The sequence below is a fragment of the Heterocephalus glaber genome, unplaced genomic scaffold (genome assembly GCF_053883595.1).
Source record: "Heterocephalus glaber isolate CG9 unplaced genomic scaffold, H.glaber_assembly_v1.0 deba00000818, whole genome shotgun sequence".
Lineage (NCBI taxonomy): Eukaryota > Metazoa > Chordata > Mammalia > Rodentia > Bathyergidae > Heterocephalus > Heterocephalus glaber.
The window spans coordinates 6,567,661-6,583,781 of NW_028258164.1; the positions used below are offsets into that span (position 1 = coordinate 6,567,661).

At 39.2% G+C, this 16,121-nt stretch overlaps 1 protein-coding gene across 1 annotated transcript in view; it reads right to left on the reverse strand.

Moving 5' to 3' along the window:
- Cd109 (CD109 molecule) overlaps window positions 1-16,121 on the reverse strand; it is a 150,033-nt gene that overhangs the window by 85,250 nt on the left and 48,662 nt on the right. Inside the window, exons 6-7 of the mRNA XM_021243725.2 lie at window positions 4,171-4,210; window positions 2,038-2,122 (exon numbers count right to left, since the gene is read on the reverse strand). Coding sequence (XP_021099384.2) covers window positions 2,038-2,122; window positions 4,171-4,210 — 125 coding nt within the window. The remainder of the gene's footprint in view (window positions 1-2,037; window positions 2,123-4,170; window positions 4,211-16,121) is intronic.

The window sequence follows — 16,121 nt, forward strand, 5'->3', positions numbered from 1 at the left end:
TGTTTTGTTTTGTTTTTGTTTTTGTTTTTGTTTGAGACAGGATCTCTCTATGTAGCTCAGGCTGGCCTTGAACTTGTGGTGATCCTCCTGCCTCAGCCTCACCAGTGCTGGAATTAAGGGCATGAGCCACCACACCCCACAAAAATGGGAAGACTTTTAACTAGAAATATTTACAATGCCCTGAACATGAACTGCTGATTCCTGCAGTTATTAAATCAAACACTAACCCAAGCCCTGAGATAAAAGTATATTAGAGATGTGATTAAAGTCCTTAGTGAGGTGACTGCAAGTCAACAATATTATCCTACATGATCTGGGCGGCCTTTAAAGCAAAGCAAGGACCCCCTACATTCTGTCTGTCCCTGAGAACCCCAGTCTCCTTCCCCTAGTCACCCCACAGTCATGGAAGCCAGCTCCTCACAGAGAGTCCCCAGTGCCTACCTCCCACTGTTCTGCTTCTCTCTCTGATTGAGACTGGATTTCTTCCACACCAAGAGAAGTGATGGCATCACCATGTGGTGACCACTGAAGAAAGGCCAGGGGCCCACCACAGCTGTCGAGTCATTCTGCACCACCAGTGGCCCCAGAAACTCACCCACTGAGAACCACGATGAGACCACAAGGCCCGGGTTGGGGGAGAAGGCCATGCGAGTGTAGAGACCTTCGACCCTAAATTTCCATGTAAACTTTCTGGAGAGTCAGCTAAGTGTAAGAACCACTGGCTTAACTATCAAATCCCTGGCAGCCTCTGGAAACCCAACAGAATCAAGAAATTCTGCAGACTCAATCCAGGTCGCGGAGAGAGACACGTGGTGTCTGTGTGGATCTGCACTCCCTAAGCGGGTCCAGTGATTTGTGTAGATTTGCAGCCACTATGTTTTATAAGCACTAGTCAAAGATCTCAAACAGAATGCTTAGCCTCTGGCTAAGACCAAGGGCTGCATAAGAATTATGGAAAACGTAGCATTTAATGTGTTTTCTAACCATAAATTCACCTGCACTTCCCTCCTGGTTGAACACAAGCAGGAAGTAATTTGGTACAAATCATAGAGACAGCAGCAAGGTGGGCTCGGCTTCTGTTAGCCCGTAGAGCTCTCAAGTGTGAGACCAAGTAAGTTGTAGAAGCCAAAGCACAGATACTGACACATCAAAAATAAAACCCACAAGAGACCAATCAAATTTCATGAGTGTCATCCCCACCTGCACTTTTTTTTTTTTCAGTAAACGCTAGGCCTATGCACCGAGCTACATGCCCAGCATTTTAATTTTTTTTTTTAATTTTGAGATAAGGACTCCCTAAATTGCTAGGTTGCCCAGGCTGGGCTCAAAGTCTCAATCCTCTCGCCTGGGCCTCACTGAGAGCTGGAATTACAGGTGTGCGCCAGTTCTAACCTGTACTTTTGAGAAGCACTAGTCTGAAACTCTGAGTATGCTTTTTCCCTCCGCGATAGAGAACGCTATGCTGTTCAAGACAGTGGTCCACCCCAGGACCGCCACCAGGTTTGAGGATATGGAGTGGACTGAAGATCTCTGTGAGCACAGGCCAAGTGCTTGAAGGTGGATTATTTACTCATCTGCTAACTGGAGTAAAACAACTAACTCGTTCCCCCGCCTCTATTATTGATAAGGAAAAAAATAAAGCTGAAGAAGAGGGAGACTGTCTCAACTCCATGTTATCTGAATTGGGAAGAAGTAAAGACACAACTTTTCAAAAATCTGGTAATCTGTACTGTGAATCTTAAGTAGTCCTAGACACTTGTGGGTGGGAAATATGTTTTGCCTGGAGTGGCTTGGAAGCAAGAGTCTCAGATGTATAGGCCTGTGGACACCTATCCATACTACATTATTACAGAGTTCCTTAGTGCCTGTTAGGGCATTTTCATAAACAAAACGTGTTCATATTCTGGACTACAGAATGAGGTTTTTTTGTCTTTTTGATACTGGGGATCGAACTTAAATCCCTGGCCCCAGAATGAGCTTTTCGTCATACAATTTTATAATGGTATACAATCCTATCAAAAGAAAAATAATACTTACTTTGCTGTGATGGTACCGTTTAAAGTCTTAGAATTCAAAGAACAATATAATGGTGTCTGCAGAACAACTTCAAATTTTGGTAATACTGAAAGAGAAAGACAACCTTTTAAAGAATCTATTTTACTATCACCTTCAGCCGACCAAAATTAAAAAATAGAGTCAATCTGAAAGAGTTGATAACTGGTCATACTTGAACTTAGATTCATTAGGATCCAAAGACATGTTAACTCAGATGAAAATCCTTGTATTTTATTCAAAATCAGAAATCCTTACTTAAATCAGTTTTGTTTTTTGGTTTTTTGGGGGGTTTTTTCCCGTACTGGGGACCTTGCACTTATGAGGCAGGCACAGTGCCACTGAGTTACATCCCAGGCCCTTAAATCAGTTTTATACAATTAAGTGTCAAATGTTTTATGATTAATATTGTTTGATATAAAGCACTCTGCCAGAGTAAAGTAATTTTTTTATTTTTTTTTTTGCTTTCTGCCTGGTCTATAGGAAATTTTTTCTATAATTTTACTGACCAAAGAAGTAGATGAAAGTCTCATAAGCAGGCACTTCACTCTTCAATTAACATAAGACAAATATCACAAAAGCCCATGAGCCTATGGCCAAGGAAATCAGATGCTTCTTCCTGGACATGACAGGCTGGCAGTCAGTCCCCACGCTGTGCCTGAGCAACAACACACACCTGCCCAGCACACCATAGCGAGACATGAAAACAGCCTGCAAAAAGTCAGGCTCCCGTGATATGTTCTTGTAGATCAGCACTATCCCAAAGAAATGTGAGCCACGTGCATAAGTTTTCATTTCTAATAGTCACATTTAAAAAGTAAAAAGAAATGAATGAAGTCAATTTTTGCAATATTTTAATCCATATATCCAGAATCTAATCTACATGTAATCTAAATAAATGAACTATGAACACACTATTTGTCCTTCTCCTTCTTGCACTAAGTCCTGAGAGGCTGGAGTGAACTGCATACCTACAGCTCTGCTCTCCCAGGACCAGCTGTGTGTAGCACTGAGCAGCCACGTGAGGCAAGTGCTCAAGCACAGCCCAGACTGGGGGCCAGCAAGCTACAGCCAGCGCCAGGTAACAGTGGCCATCGCTATTTTTAATTGGTTAAAAAAAAAAAAAGCAAAAGAGGCCGGGAATTTAGCTCAGTGGTCCCACTGCCTGCCTTGCAAGCACAAGATCCCAAGTTCGATCCCCGGTACCAAAAAACAAACGCAAAAGAATAGTGTAAATATGAAATGAAATTCAAACATCTATGTCTACAAAATAAACTTGGCTATTGCAATGCAGGAACATTCACTTACATATTGTCTATGGCTGATCTCCTTCGCAAAGTTGAGCATTAGTATTACAGAGCCTCAGATAATACCATCTGGCAAACACTTTGTGACTACTGTTCTGAGGGATCCGGAGACATAGATCAGAAAATACCATGTGAGCTGCAGGCGCCTAAGCCATAAAGGTGTCAGCAAACTACTTTCCAGAATTTCTATTGCCTGAATGAAATGTAGCACCAATCAAATAAAAAGGCTCATATATACACCCAAAGTAAACTACATACATTCTAAACTGATACTGAGATTCTATACATCTCTCCTTCCTCTCCATCCAAATAGCTGGACCCATGCTTTTATCTGTGTTTCCAACCCAATTTCACAAGCGCAGCACCCATCGAGACCATCTTAACCACCGTTAACCAAGAACTGTAAAGCTATGGAAAGGAATGGATGTTACGTTTGGGAATTTTGTTTGTGGAGCTGGGACAGGACCCAAGACCACGGATCTTCTATCATCCTGCTCCAGCCCAGCCCTGATGGTAAGTGTTTAAACAGGCCAAATTCTAAATATCTGATCATCACAACAAAGCACAAAAAAGGAAAAAACTATGCATAAGAAAAAAGTGGCATAACGAGACCCCCAGATAATATTTCTCCTACTTTTCTCTTTATAAGATTTTGGAACATTTACAAAGGAAAATGTATGTTTTGGCCTATACAGAACACCAGAATTTTATCTCTATTGAAATTTTTACTTTAACACATCTCTTTAAAATGTATCTTATTTCAGTAAAAAGTAATAAATTTTTCTTTCAAAGTAAATTGAGAAACTCTTACCATATTCTGAGACCTGAAATGATTGATAGTATGTCTGGCCCTATTGGGAGAAGGAAGAAAGAAATAAGAAAATGTGTGAGTTCTTATTTGATTACTTTGCATGCTTACTTACCTGTACTGAAAAGGTTTAGAAAATTAATTTTAAATTATATTTATAATGATTAATAAACAAACCAGTTTATTTTACTTGTGGAAGTTTATTTTTATTCAACTGCAACATTAAGCTGGTGAGATTTCAGAGGTTTTCTTCCCAACTTGCTTACATAAAAAGGTGACCTGTCATTTCAGCGACCTATTTAATTCGACTTCTATTATTTCCAAAGCAAGAAATAGGTTAAATTAAATGATTCACAAATTTACGAAAAAAAGATAACATATACTCACAGAAAATTACTTCTAATTTGTTTTAGTTATCACTATTAAAAAGGCAAAGGATAAAATGAAGTTACAGATAATTCAAATTCTTATAAATAGTCAAAATATAAAAAATCATCATTGACCAAAGTCTTCCACCTTTCTAACTCCTTAAACAATTTTCTAGTGTAACCCTTCAATTAATAAGTCTTACCCTACTTTAACATGTACAGTTATTTCCTTTTCTAATATCAAAAAGAAAATATATGGTCTATTTTATATCATTTTTATAACTCTGTAACTGTCCATTTTAGTCATAAGTAACACAAACAGAACCTTTTCAAAATACTTAGTAATTTCACTAGTATTCTGATTCCCTAAATTTATCAAAGCAAATACACAGATGTAACTAGAAAATACTAGATCTTCTTTTAAAAAATTACTCTTAATCAAAAGCATCTGGACACTACAAAGTTTTTTTTTAATCTTAAAGTAAGAATATAGGGCCGGGGATTTAGCTCAGTGGTTCCACTGCCTGCCCCACAAGCACAAGGACCTGAGTTCGATCCCCAGTATCAAAAAAAAAAAAAAAAGGAAGAATATAGTTCATTTCAAAATATAAAACAAATTTAATTACTTATGTGATAACAAAATAGTAGTCTAAAACCTGGTTTCAAAATTGTCATTTAAAGAAAATGAATTGTGTTGTTTTGATCAAGGTCTTAAGACTATCCATATGTATCGTGCCTTTCTTAAATTATTTTCATGTCATATATAGGAATGTTATAATTATATGGATATGATTCATTCCTAAGTTCTAACTTGTCATCCTCAAAATCAAATCAGGTTAATAATCTACCTGTATTTCTTGTTTTAATGATAAAGATTTCTGGTCGTTAAATTAGTTTGCTTTATTACTGAAGCCAGTACAGGTAAGGCCATGGAACAAGTAAATTAACAATCAAGATGTCCCTGATGAGCTAAAATCACACAGCAAACAATCAGGCAGTAATGTCAACACCACAGGAAGCTCTCTAAAGACCAGTTAACTGTCCTCAGCATCAGGGGCTCTCGTGGTGGAGACGGACCCAGTCATCCACCACATGGGCACATCCTACAACTACACGTGTAGCAGGCTGTTCCACCTAAGTCTGTGCACATGCACTCCAGGATGTCCTCAGACTGTGTCCCCTCTGTGAAGCAAAGCATGCCTGGACAAGGTCGATAGTGTCTAGGGATTCCACACACTGTTCTCCTCACTTCCTTTTTCCTATTTGACTTACACATACTTTCACCTCTGTATCTCCCAATGCTTCACTCAAACACTTCTGTTTCCCTGGATCCCCAGCCTAGATGCAACATCTCTGCCCTCTAAGGCCCTATGCATGGTCATCCTTCCTTCATTTCCTGTCACTTTTTACCCTGCGTCATTAGTATTCAGATATATAGCTCATATTGCTGCAAGTTCTTTGAAGTCTAGGTCCATAGTGAATTCCATATCTCTTGGGTTGCCAACCTACTCCGGCACCTGATACAAAAAAGTGTTCAATAAATATGTGTTAGACTAAACAAAAATTACTAGCTTTTGGGCCGGGGATTTAGCTCAGTGGTTCTACCGCCTGCCTTGCAAGTGGAAGGACCCAAGTTTGATCCCCAGTACAAAAAAAATTACTATCTTTAAGTAAATGCCTTGAAACCAAGTTATAGGCAAGTTTTTAACATGTAAGTAGCTACAATAAATAATAACCAAAATGAATTCTGCCTCCTCTCCTGCCTTCTACATTGCCAATCATGACTCCTGGATTTATTCATTCTCTCTCTCGCTCGCTCTCTCTCTCTCCCCCCTCCCTCTCTCTCCTTCTCTCCCTCTCTATCCCTCTCTCTCTCTCCCTTTCCCCTTTTCTCTCTTGAGATAGGGATCTCCCCAAGTTGCCCAGGCTGGCCTTGACTTGAACTCATAATCCTATCTCAACCTCCCGAGTGGCTGGGATTACAGATGGATACCACCGTGCCCGGCTGATTTTCCACCTTTCTGTTGTCTGCGTCTTTCCTTTATTCACGCTGTATACATTCTCGAGCCTTTCATTTTCCCAGTATTTCTAAACAGCTTTCAAACTCTTCCTTGTTTCCTTTCTTTAACTCTTCCTGATCCTTAACTGTTGCCCTACTTATCCTGAGGAACTCCTCAATTCTCATGTTTTTACCTGCCCATACCTCAAGCCAATGTTTCAGACTCAATAGTACCAAGAATCAACAAATGGGATCATTATTAAATTAACCTGTGCACAAAACAACCAAGACAGGGCCCCAACCATCTCCCAAATATCCAGGAAACAAGAGCTGCCCCATGTAAAAACCTACTTATGAACTTTAAATTGCCTCAAGCCAGTGGCTATCAATACATATTGGTGCTTGCCTGCACCTTCTCAAAATGGATGAAAGTCTTCCCCACCTGAACAAAAAAGACATGAGAGGTAACCAAGGTACTGTTAAAAGATATCCCAAGATTTACATTGCCTTTGACCTTGAGTCACACCATTGACCAGCATTTATAGCCAAGATATTTCAAGAGCTCACGCAGATGTTAAAGATAAAATAGAAGCTTCACACAGCTTACCAGTTGCAGAGCTCAAAAAAAGTAGAACACATGAACCAGACACTCAAACAATTATTGAAAAAAAAATTGTCCAAAAAAACCCCATTTGAGGACTGGGGATATAGCTGAGGAGCATACCATCTGCCTGGCAAGCGCAAGGTCTTAAATTCAATCTCTGGTACCAAAAAACAAAACAAACAAACAAAAAATGACCTGAAATAAGATCAAGTCCTCCCCATGGTCCTCCTCTGAGTTCAATACAACCCCACCAAACAAACAGGGTATTCCCATTATAAAATTTTGCTCAGCTGGCCACCCCCAATCACAGATCAAATAAAGGGTAATCTTTATAAACTAAAAAACTGTCCCTGAAAAAAATATATAAGCTTTGAGAATAACCCTTTAAGATATCCATAGCTGTGTACAAGAAAAAATACACATAAGCTTAACAGACCCAGTACATCCATTCAAACCTAGAGACTTTGTTTGGGTCAAAAAGTAAAATAAATAAAATCCAACAACCCTAGGGACCATTGGGATGAGCTTCATACTGTAATCCTGTCTATCCCCACTGCTGTTAAAATTACAGAAACTGTGGGCCAGGATTTAGCGTAGTGGCACCACACCTGCCTCGCAAGCACAAGGTCCTGAGTTAGATCCCCAGTACTAAAAAAAAAAAATTACAGAAACTGTAATTCTACCACAGCTGGCTAAAGCCAATTGCTCAGGATAAGTAGACCAGCCAACAGGATCCAGACCACCTGAACCAGCTGATCCAGCGACAAGATCAGGCTGCCACCAGAAATGACAGCCCTGCCCTGGTCACTCTGGAAGCTGGCCAAAGCTTAAAGATCAACATAGAGTCACGATGACAACAAAAGTTTCTGATCCTCTTTGTTATAATTCTCCCTAGCCTCTTACCCTTACTTGTCAAAAACATTCAGTCGGCCATAGAGACTCTCGTGGGCATACCACCACTCGACTGATGGCCTTAACAAGTACCAACCTCTGCTCAGTAGATTATACTGAAGACCCCCCTTATGACAAAAATTGATGATGATGATGATGATGATGATGATGATGATGATGATGATGCTCTCTAGTAAAACTTGTTATAAAGAGCAACAAAGCGGGGAATGAAGCAGGATTTAAAAAAAAACAAGTCCTTCCCAGCCTTGGACAGCCCCCCCCATCATTCCCCTCTCCCCTGTAGTTGTAACTCCTTGTTCCGGTACAGATAAAATTAACAACTATGTCCCGTATACAAAGTTCATGACACTGTGTTCATGTATGATTCATGTGATTCATAAGACACTGTCTTCTTTCAAGGCAAAATTACAAAACTGTCTGCCCTTGTCCTATAAGCTCACTTGCTACATAACTAGAAAAACCACCCCCTTCAACAAACTATATAAAAGCTGGAACTTCTCTTTGTTCAACTCTGAGTCATTTTAAATATAAGAGTCCACTGAGCCAGTATATAGGCCTTAAATTAATCCTCCTGACTCCCATTTGGTCTCTCCTGTTTCTTGGAATTCTGCAACACTACAAGAAATGTAAACATTATGTACTACAATCGTGTAGTAATAAAAAAAATTTTTAAATGAAAAAGAAAACAGGAGTCAAGCTGGATTTGGACTTCAGGCCAGGGTTCGCTAATTCATGGTCTAAAAAAAGAAATTAAATTTATTTTCAAATTGTTCTACGTTAGTTCTAGCTGAACTTAACTAAACCTGACTAAATTTAACTAAAACTATGGAGCAAAAAATACAGAAAAAATAAACAAACAAAAAACACCTGGTCTTTTGTAGGAAGTACAAGTTTCTTTTACTACATAATTTTCCTTCAATTGCAGATGAATTTAATCTGCTTCAAGTGAGTTTTTATGTTAACTGTACCTCATGAAAATGGCTGTATCATTCACTCTGCCAACAACCTGAACGCTTAACTTATCAGGGTGCATGTCTTCCAGGCAAACTCCTTTCCAAGTAAAAGAAAACATAACTCATCAACACCTCAGTGCTTCTTTCCCCAATATGGTCACTATTCACAGGGAAAGCTCACCAGTGGAAAGCACACATATTCACTCTCTGTTTATATTAGATGTAGGTCTGCTTTGACTAGATTTTCTAAACAACTTCTAAGGCAAATATAGAAAAGAAGAGCCAGTGGGTATTCTCAGAAACCTCTGTAATTTATCTGGCCCATTCCCTGAATCAATAATTCAGTGTGAGGATACATGTTATGGAAGTCAGTCAGATGAAGAAGAAAGAGAAAAAACATTATTTTTCTACCCTTCTAAGAAGTATGCTATGACTAAAATACAATTAGAGACTCACGAATTACTGAAACTAGTCAGTCACAGAATTTTCCTGCTCTAACTACAAAGCCAGGCTCTTAACACAACTGAAAGATCTAAAGCGAGATTACTGGCACTGATCAACCACACTGACAGCACAGCTAAGAGTGTGTGTGCTCTGTCGGGGTGGTCTGTGCCTCCTGAGTGTCAGGGCAAAGAAAGTGTCAGAATGTTCCCCCAACTGTATTTACAGAAAAGAGTGACTCACTGTGGGACTGTTTTCCATCTTGATCAAATCAGCCTCAAGAGAGTCAGGGAAGTGTGTGCTCCAGATGCCCAGGAGCTGATGGCAGAGTTATGAGCTGCCTGTCAGAGGAGGTGGTTCAAAAGCATCCAAGGCTCTTGGATAAAAGACCTCCCAGTGACAGTAAGAGTGTGCACAGTCCACAAAGGAATTCTAAGAAAAAAGGTGCTGGTTCTACATCAACACATACTATTCCCAGAGAGTTCAATGCAAGTTGACAACAGTACTATAGAGAAGTATTAATTTGCCATTTTTGTAGGACAAATACTGGGAAAGTTTGTTGTGTTTTATTTTCTTTTGGAGACAGGGTCTCGCTATGTAGTTCAGACAGGACTTGAACTCACTACAGAGCCCAAGCTGGCCTCAAACTTATGACAATCCTCCTGCATCCAGCTCCCAAGTGCTAGGGATTGAAGTCATGCACCACAAAACCCAGCTTAAACATTGGGAAAATTTCATGTCTTATCTTTACATATCATGTAAAGAATGTCTTACTCCCAGACCAAAGAAGAGCCAAGGTGGGAGAAGGGAGCACTGGAATTTCTAGAACTGTACAGATTAATTAGTAAATGTAGACTTTTATGTGTGTATATAACCTAAAATGACAGGACCCTTTTTTTTTTTGGTACTGGGGATTGAACTCAGGTCCTTACGCTTGCACAGCAGGCGGCAAAACCAATGAGCTAAATCCCCAGCCCTGACAGGACCTTTTATTACCAAAGAACAACCAGGAAAGTGAAGGAATTTGCTCTGTGTTTCTCTGCAAGAAGTAGAGAAGAATGAGCCCCATAAGGCAGGTCTAAATGACAAAAGAATAATGTAGATATTTTTTAAATTGTTCTTGTTGAGTAATAAATATTCAATCTCACAGTTATATACAAAGAACTGGGCACAGCAAACTCAGCTGCTTGCTATCCTTGCTAAGAAAGGCTGAGGATGAAAAAAGTAGCCAAATCCCAACTCACACATTTTTCCACAGTTGACCACAGTTATGGTCCAAGTTCTAGACTGGTTCACAAAAGTTTATTTGGCATATATACATTAAATAAGAATATTAATATCATAATGTTGATGAAATTATATAGTATTTTGCTGCTCTCCCAAACAGATGCCATATTAATTCTGTCCTTAGGAACGAAAGTTTCAAATGAGCTATCTATACTCTTCTTGGTCCTGTACCCTGGACTCTACCTCTAACATTCCATGGCACCAAAGTGTTCTCATGATCAGCTCGCTGCTGACTCCCCACAGGTCCCTGGCCTTGTTCTCCTTGAGCCTCTGCAGCACTTGACACTGCATCCACCCTTCCTGAATCTCCTCCCCTGCTGTTCTCTGTGCCTACTCTTGCTTCTCTCTTCCCAAGCCCAGCTGTTCTTTCTCTATTGTTTTGGGTGGCCCTTCTTCTTACCTCCCATATATGATTTCTGATCAGTCTAAATACCTCTGCTCATCTCTGACTCTCCTAGTGGTTGTAATGGATGATTCTCCCAAAGACCCACATTTGAAATCCCTCGGTTACCCTCTGCTCCTCTTCCTCTTTTGCCCCAATCAAAACCCAACCAGTCACTAACCCTGATGATTCCGCTTTAAAGCGTCTCTTGAATTCATCCATTCCTCTTTAATATTTGCTGTTCCTCTACTGCAACTCCTTTCCACCTTCAGACTATACTATTACACCCTAACACCAAAGATACTCATATATTTGCTATACAGTGATACTGATAACAAGTCTTCAGTCTCCCTCCCTCTAACCTGCCACCAAACCTACTTTAATCAGGGCCTGGTACCAAAACAAAAAACAAAAAAACCTACTTTAATCATCTCATACTATTACCTAAAAATGTCCTACAAAAATCAACAAGAAGACAACAAATAATGTTTTCGGAGGGGGGACTTTTATCATAAAAGTATCACACTTTCTAGTGTACAATGTTTGCATGCCTTTACCTTAATCATGGATTATTTTTATAATCAAAGTAAAATTTAAAGGTATAATTTTATAACTTTTAGAATTCAAGAGACTAATTCATACATTTTGCTTCCTTTCTCCTCAGAAGTCTAGTATGAAATTTGTAGCACTGATTGGCATTCAAAGTAAAAGAAATGTTTTTCAATTCCCCTACTATCTAGAAAATGAAATACAAACGTGTATCCTGATACACAGTACCCTCCACAGGTTGGCTGCAAGCTCTTCCCCCTTTTCTCTTCAAGGGCTACCGGCACACACCCTCCACTCCAGACCTCCAGTTTTGTCCCCAGATCAGAGTCCAATTCTACCCACCCCACAGGCCCCTGCCAGCACCATCTAGTTATGGGTTGTGCTTTGAAAGCTGTGAAGAGCCCTAAAAGTTCTCTGATCCCAGTATTTATTTTACAGCTGAGGAAACAGATCCCAAGCTGAAATCTCACAGCACGAGGGCCCAGGTCTTGGGACTCCCAATCCAATGCTCTTTGCATTTATTACATGAAACCATTCTGATAGTAAGTGCCTAGAAAGAAGGGCCTGTTTCTTATGTACATCAGCTGCTCACTGGCTGGAGTTTCTTCTGACCTAGCCTACAAGAGAAAATTTCCACATTTTTAGCTTTATTCATATTCTTACGAATTCAAACCAGCTCTCTACAGAACAGTAATCATGTAATATCCCAATTTCTTCCGTCTTCAATTCTTATCATTACATCGGCAAATAGCTTAAAAATAAAAAGTCACAATAGAAAGACCACATCCTGGAAAAGTGTCAGTAGATGCACACTGACCTACTTAGAAAAATAATAGGGTCCAAAATGTTTATTAACATTTATACTGTCCTTTCCTTTCCTGTTTAGAGCCCAAACATCTGTGGTGCAAAGTGTAGTCGTGATGTATTTCTCTAAGGATTTCACCCCAGACTGAGCAGCAGGATCAGCTATGGTGGGCTCAATGGAGAGGGGGGTGCAGTTAGCACCCCAGAGCTACTGAATCAGAAGCACTGGGGCTGAGGCCTAAAACACATCACTCATCCGACAGAGAGCGACTGCATCCAGCTGGCCAGCACTGTGCGGTGATGGAGATAAACCTCCCCTGTGTGGAGGCTTTGGTGCAGTGGAGAAAAAGATGCTTATCAGATTATCACACACAGGTACATAATTACACACTATGATAAGGGCTCTGGATTAAACTGACAGGGAAGACCTACGGATAAGTTGGGAAAAGTAGAATCAAATCACGTAAGACCTTGTGTGGACCACAGTAAAACATATGAATTTTATTCTGAGAGCAATGAAAAGCCTTGGGGAAGTTTTAAGCTGGAAAATAACATGATCCAACTAATGTACATTACACACTGTGTAGAGGATTAGCTGCAAGGGGGGAAGAAAATTTAAAGAGGGGATTAAGAGATACTGCAAATATCTAGGACAAATATGATGGTGGTTTGGGTAAGGTAGACAGAGGTAGAAATAAAGAGGAAAAGGTAGACCAAAATATATTAAAGAGTAAACACTATGGACTGGATATGGGTGGTGAAAGAGCATAAGATGTCAAGGAGAACTCCTAGGTTACCAGTTTGCCCAATGGCCTGCAGGTAGAGCCATCCAATTGGATGGACAAGAGCCAAGGTATGATGCAAGGAAATCATAAGAATGATATTGCTCATGGGGAGTTTGGTGTGCTTTGAAACATCCAAGCAGAGATGTTAAACAGAGAGATGGTTACACAGTACAGAGTTAGGGTTAGGGATGTGGTTCCCATCCCCTCTATCTTTACTAGTGCATATAACTATTAAGCTTTATGAAACTTTAGATTTCTAGTTAGCTCTATGTTATTACTGCTGAATACTGTGCTATTGTTAGTGGAAGTAGTTGTTCCATTTAGTAGATATTTACTATTGGTCAATATTTAGTTTATTTTAGTGTTTATACTACAAGTATAGATCTCTTTTCAATGGCTAAGGGTGGTACATTATTGGTTTGTAAAGTACATCAATATCTGATTTATCTTTGACACTATTACTGTTGTTGATTTTAATACTATAACCAAGGTGACATAGTTGTTGCTATTAGGTGGTTTTCTCTGGATGCCAATATCTGGTTTGTCTTTGTATCATTAACAATACTGTGGCCCATTCCCAGAGAAATGGGTATTGAGGCAAATACAGTGGTATCTCAGTTCACACTTTCCAAATACAAGAAGAGAATTTAACATGCAGGTAAATGAAGCTTACAGAACACCAACTAGCCATAATCAGAAAAGAAGCTTTCCACAACACAGCTGAGTCAAAATCCCAGAAGTCCAACACAAAAACAGAATCTTAAAAGCTGATAGAGAAAATCAATGAATCACTTACCCAGATAAATCCATTCGAATTATAACAGTCCTCTCAACACAAATCTTAAAGGCCAAGAGAGCTTGAAGTGAAGTGTTTTGAGCTTTAAAAGAAAAGAACTTCCAAAAATGGAAATAAAGTCTTTGTAAATAGGGAAGGGTGGAGGACGTGAAGGGAGGGCTAGGAATGGGGAAAAAATAAGAACCAAGATGCATTATATAAAGGTACAATTCCCAATGAGAAATGTAATTGTGTTGTATACCTACAATGTATCAATAAAAGAATTTAATACAAAATAAATAAATAAATAAATGTGAACTGACTAAGAATAATGATACACGATAAAAAAAAAAAAAAAAGAAAGAAAAGAACTTCCAACCCAGGCTGATGTATCCTGCAAAACTATCTTTCAGAATCGATGGAGAGAGCCTGGGATGTAGCTCAGCGGCACTGCACCTGCCTGGCAAGGGCAAGGCCCTGAGTTTGATCCCTGGTTCCGCAAAAAAAAAAAAAATGATGGAGAAATAAGATATTTCCGTGATAAAACACACTTAAAAAAATGATGACCACCAAACCAGGACTCAAAAAAAATTCTAACGATACCCTAGAAAGAGACAGTGAAGTTAGCAATGAGAGAAGGTCTAATAGAACAAATACTGGGTAGGGTGAACAGTTAAGTAGGAGGGAAATAAAGGGAATTAAAACATGTTTTATTTGTTTATTAAGGAAAATAAGGCAATGATAGAAATGAGTCAATACCTATCAGTGATAACCCTCGATGTGAATGCTCTCAACTCCCCAATCAATAGACACAGATTAGCAGAATGGATTATGAAGCAAAACCCAGGGCTGGGGATTTAGCTCAGCAGCACAGTACCTGCCTGGCAAGTGCAAGGTCCTGAGTTGAATCCCCAGTACCAAAAAATAAAAAAAAAGAAGAAGCAAAACCCAGCAGTATACTGTATACAAGAAATATGTGTAAGTCAAAATGAAATTCATATGGAGCTGGGGATGTAGCTCAGCAGCACAGCACTTGCCTGGCAAGCACAAGGGCACAAGGTCCTGAGTTCAATCCCCAGTACCAAAAAAAAAAAAGAAAGAAATTCACAGACTAAAAATTAAAGGAAAAAACAATATTCTATGCAACAGCAACTAGAAAACAAGCAGGACTAGCTATCCTATACTTAGACAAAGTGGACTTAAAGCAAAAATTGATAAGATCACCACATGTTGGTTAAAGGAACAATTCGACAGGAAGAGATAGCAATTATAAACATATATGCACCAGGGCCAGGGATTTAGCTCAGTGGTTTCGCCACCTGCTGCACAAGCTCAAGGACCCAAGTTCGATCCCTGGTACAAAAAAAAAAAAAAAACAAATAAACATATATGCACTAAACAGTGTACCCAATAACATAAAAAAGTACTACTGGACATAAAAAAAATCAGATAAACATAAACATAAACATAATCATAGTGGGAGACCTCAATACAGCCTGTCACAAATAGATCCACTACACAAAAAAAATTAGGAAGAGGAGAAGAGAAGAACACAACAAAAACATAAATCTATGGATATACAGAAAGCTTATTATGCCCCACTATCATACTGCACAATGGGGACTGAAGGACATAAAAAATAAGAGTAAAAATCTAGAAATATTACTGCATCAAAATAATTACCCATCAGTACTCATCATTTAAAATCCTGAAGGTGAAAGCAATACACAAATGCCAAATCAATTTAAATTATTCCAGAAAAGTTAACAGTAAAATAAATGACTCATTACTTTAATTTATGAAGAATCATGTTATAATTGGATAAATGCCAAGGAGTCCATCAAGTGTGTTTTATTAAAGGATCTTTTTCTGACCTAGGGCAAAATGTGACTAAAGTATGCCACTTTCTGATTATCTGCACAGTCACTACAGGCAGGACCAGCAACACTGAGCTACATCGGGCACTGGGATCCTTTTTTTTTTTTTTGGTGCAGGGGATTGAACTTAGAACCTTGCGGCATTTGCCAGGCAGGAGTGGGGCACAGTAACTACAAATAAAAGCTCTGATAAGTCCTGTATTTATATTACACCGTCC